This window comes from Chiloscyllium plagiosum, unplaced genomic scaffold, assembly GCF_037043375.1.
Source record: "Chiloscyllium plagiosum isolate Xiang-an unplaced genomic scaffold, Cpla_swu_hap1 HiC_scaffold_41, whole genome shotgun sequence".
In the NCBI taxonomy this organism is placed as follows: Eukaryota; Metazoa; Chordata; class Chondrichthyes; order Orectolobiformes; family Hemiscylliidae; genus Chiloscyllium; species Chiloscyllium plagiosum.
In genome coordinates, this window is record NW_028270179.1 from 26,480,090 (window position 1) to 26,484,368 (window position 4,279).

Genomic DNA, 4,279 nt, shown 5'->3' on the forward strand with positions numbered 1-4,279 from the left:
TCCAATCAGTTTATATGTTTGACCGAATGAATTGCTGTGCTATTATGCTACCTTGTATTATTAGTGAAGTGATGTAAGCGGTGGTCTCGATTGCAAAGATCCTACAATACATAGACCAGATCAGTAAAAGGCAAACAATCTTTTTCTTTACTTCATACGTGTACATGTTCGTCGCTGGCCAGTCCAACATTTATTGCCCGCCCCTGGTTACCAATTGTCGGAACATTTTTGAAATGTTGTAGTTCATGGCCTTGGCGAGGGATTTCCAGGGATTGATGCAGTGACAGTGAAGGAAAGATGATACATTGCCAAGTCTAGCTGGTGAGTGGCTCAGTGAGGAATCTGGGAAAGGGATGCTTTCAGAAATTTGCTGCAGTGTGTAAAGCGGTCATTTGGCCCAACAGGTCCACACTGACTCTCTGAAGCGTATCCCAACTAGACCTGTTTTGCTACTCGATATTTACCAAACCTATTGCAAGAAATCTACATATCCGTGAATACCATAGTCAATATAGCATGGCTAATTCACCCAAAGTGCAACATACCAGAACTGTGGGAGGAAAGCAGAGCACGCAGACGGGACACACACAAACGCAGGGACACTGCGTTTTACACGAATTCACACAATATTCACACTGGTGCACTATAATGCACCAGTACTAATCACTGAGACATCATGCCATACTATTGCGTTTACATGTATCTGTTGCCCGTGTCAATCTCGATGTTAATGATCTTGAGATTGCTTGGCCTTACAGTGGAGATACTACTCACTGCTGCCTTATGTTGGATGAGAGGATCTGTGTGAATGTAGTGCCAGTTAAGGAAGTAGCGTTAAGATGTACAGAGGAGTCTCTGTTTTATTGAGTTTGAACAAATTCAGGCAAGTGGTGAGTATCCTATTACACTCCTGACGACTTATGCCTTGTAGATCGTGAACAGAATTTGGGAAGGATTCAGGAATGAAGGCATTCTCTGCAACGTTCCTCGACACCAACCTGCTGCTGTAATTCTTCATGATCGAGGACAGTTGAGGCGGTAATGTCAAGAGTATTTAAGATTACGACCATGGAATCAAGATTTAAGGGATAAGGCAGGGCAGTGACATCTGAACGATGCTATTGGCAGAAAAATAAAGCGTAAACGAAGGGAAGATGATGGCGCAAATGAGGACCACTTCCATGGCAGAACACACCAGGTGGCCTCCTTCTTTAAACCCGTAATTTCACATCCCACGTGGTTGAAAATGCCCTCCAACGCATCTCATCCACGTCCCACACTCCGTGCTCAATCTCCACCCTTCCAACAACAACAAGGACAGGATCCCCTGGTCCTCACCTTCCACGCCCACCAACATCCATATAAACCGTAACATTTGCCGACATTCCCGTCACCTACAAACGGACCCCACCACCAGGATATATTTCCCTCCCCACCCCTATACCCTTTCTGCAAAGGCCATTCCCTCCGTGATATTAGGTCCATGTCCCCCAACAAACCATCCGCCCGTCCTGCCACCTTCCCCTTCCACCGCAGGAATTGCGAAATCTGCGTCCACACCACCCCCTCATCTATATCCAAGGCCACAAAGGAGACTTCCACATCCATCAAAGTTTCACCTGCACTTCTACAGAGGTCATTTATTGCATCCGTTGCTTCCGCTGTCGTCTCCTTTACATTGGGGAGACTGGATGCCTTCTCACAGAGCGCTTCAGCGAACATCTCCAGGACACCTGCAGCAATCAAACCCACCGCCCCATGGCCAAACATTTCAATTCGCCCTTCCACTCTACAGAGGACATGCAGGTTGTCGGCCTCCTCCACCACCCCTCGCTCACCACCCAATGCCTGAAGGAAGAACACCTTAACATTCACCTCAGTACCCTTAAAACCCAGGGCATCAATCTGAACTTCACCAGTTTCCTCAATTCTCTTTCCATACCAGTCCCAGTTCAAAACCTCCAGCTCAGCACCATCCTCTTGACCTCTCCCACCTGTCAATCTTTCTTAACACCTCTCCGCTCCATCGTCCTCTCTGGCATATTTCATTTACCCCTTCTTCCATCCACTTATTGCACTCTCAACTAGCTTCGTCCCAGCCACACACACTCCCATTTATCTCTTCATAATCGAGGCTTTCAGCCTCAATCCTGACGAAGGGCTCCTGCCAAAAAGTCGATTTTCCAGCTCCTCGGATGCTACATGACCTTCTGTTCTTATTCAGCACCACTCCAATCTTGTCTCTAATCACCAGCAACTTCAGTCCTCAATTTTGCCACAAGTGTAGAGTCACCAAGTCTGAAACACCAAACTGACAAAATATAATTTCTGGGTATGTGAGGTTCTGCGGTTTTTGGAAGATGGAATAGAGGAACTTTATACTATTGTATAGAGAGCTCCATGGGTAAAATGTCACTCCTTAGTAGCGAATTTATTTCCAGCTCTCTGCTTTCAAATTCTCCCCATGAATTAATATCTAGTCATCGCATTTGATTCTTTTCGCCCCCCGTCAACTCTAGTCACAGCTTCATAGTGATTCACTGCTTTGTTAAGCGCACTTTCTACTCCCTGAACAGTGGATGACGTACTGAAAGACAATTTCCCTTTTACAATGCAATTTTTATTTTTCAATATGTTTGTCCTGCGTCAATAACTAACACAGATCAATTAGTAAAAAGGGAACGAATTGCGAATATCATAAATCAGAAACTTAAATAGAAGCTTTTTGAAAAGCTGAGCAGGCTTAACAACATCTTTGAAGAGAAATCATAGTTAACATTTCAGGTCCGGTGATCCTGACTCAGAACAAGTTTTCACAAATCCTCGTTCGAACTGAGATTATATTATCTCGCCTGATATGCTCTCACTGTGCTTATTTCCCTTCCTCACAGTGAACGTGATCACAATTAGGATCCTGAGTCATGGAGGGTGCGGTCTCTCGAATTGTATCACAACTTACCTGATCGCCATGGCAGCTTCAGATCTCCTGGTGATTATTCTCGATCTGATTTTGAGGCACTTGCCGATCCTTTATCCAAGAACATTTTATTCATTGCTGGAACTGCCCATATGTAACGTCCATGCTGTTCTGCTTTATGCAGTAACTGACTGCTCTGTGTGGTTTACGGTCGCATTTACCTTTGATCGATTTGTGGCGATTTGTTGCCAGAAACTGAGAAATGAGTATTGCATCGAGAAAACAGCGACCATAGTTCTGGGAACTGTAACTGTGGTGAGCATCTTAAAGAATATTTTCTGGTACTTTGCCTTAACGGGTAAGTATCAACACATGAACTTCCCGTGGTTTTGTGTTGCAATGGATGATGTTCAGATGTCTCCTGTCTGGGTAACAGTGGAGTTCCTGCACAACATAATAACACCATGTATTCCATTTCTGCTGATATTACTGTTCAACACCTTCACAGTCAGAAGCATCTTAGTGAGCAGCAAATCCCGCAGGCGACTCCGCTCTTCCAGCAACAATGAAAGTCACAAAGACACAGAGATGGAGAGTCGGTGGAGATCCATCATTTTGCTCCTGGCAATTTCCGCAAACTTTATCTTGTTATGGTCAACTTTAATGATTGTTTCGATTTTGGGGCGGCTGTTTAATCTTGGCTTTAGATCTGTGTTAATTCATGATTATGTGCAAGAACTGGGTTTCATGTTGCAGCTCCTGAGCTGCTGCACGAACACTTGTGTCTATGTCGTGACCCAGAGTAAGTTCAGAGAGCAGCTAAAGATTATGCTGAAATATCGCTTCACCCTCATTCTTCAATGTTTGCAATGAGGACAGACAAATATTTATAGAGAGGTGCCAGTGTTTAGCAATGTTTTTTGATAACTGCTGATGCACCTAAAATCTTTAACATCGTTTATAAACTTTTCAAACATTTTGTAGTTATTTATTTAATCAACTACAATCTTACCGTCATTTTTTACATAACAGCGTAAGCACAATACACTTGTGAAGCTATTCCGGCCCTTGAACCTGTTCCACCATTTAATATGATCAAGGCTGATCACATCTAGGCCTCAATTCCATTATTTTTCCTGATGTAAACAACCCTTCAATCCATTTTTGTTCACACTTTTACACATGCACACTTCAATTTACTCACTGTTTTGTCTTTCACCATATTCAAGCAGGACGAAATCCACAAAAAAAAACACAATAGAATATAGAACGCATATTACAGTGCAGTGCAGGCCCTATGACCCTCGATGTTGTGCCGACCTTTCAAACCAACCTGAAGACTATCTATATGGCATTGTTATA

At 43.6% G+C, this 4,279-nt stretch overlaps 1 protein-coding gene across 1 annotated transcript; it reads left to right on the plus strand.

The window, feature by feature from the left end:
• The first annotated feature begins 2,968 nt into the window (after positions 1-2,968).
• Positions 2,969-3,790, plus strand: LOC148138194 (neuropeptides capa receptor-like). Its single transcript, XM_087981878.1, has one exon. The coding sequence runs from the start codon at positions 2,969-2,971 to the stop codon at positions 3,788-3,790; it is 822 nt and encodes a 273-aa protein (XP_087838004.1).
• Positions 3,791-4,279: the final 489 nt, after the last annotated feature.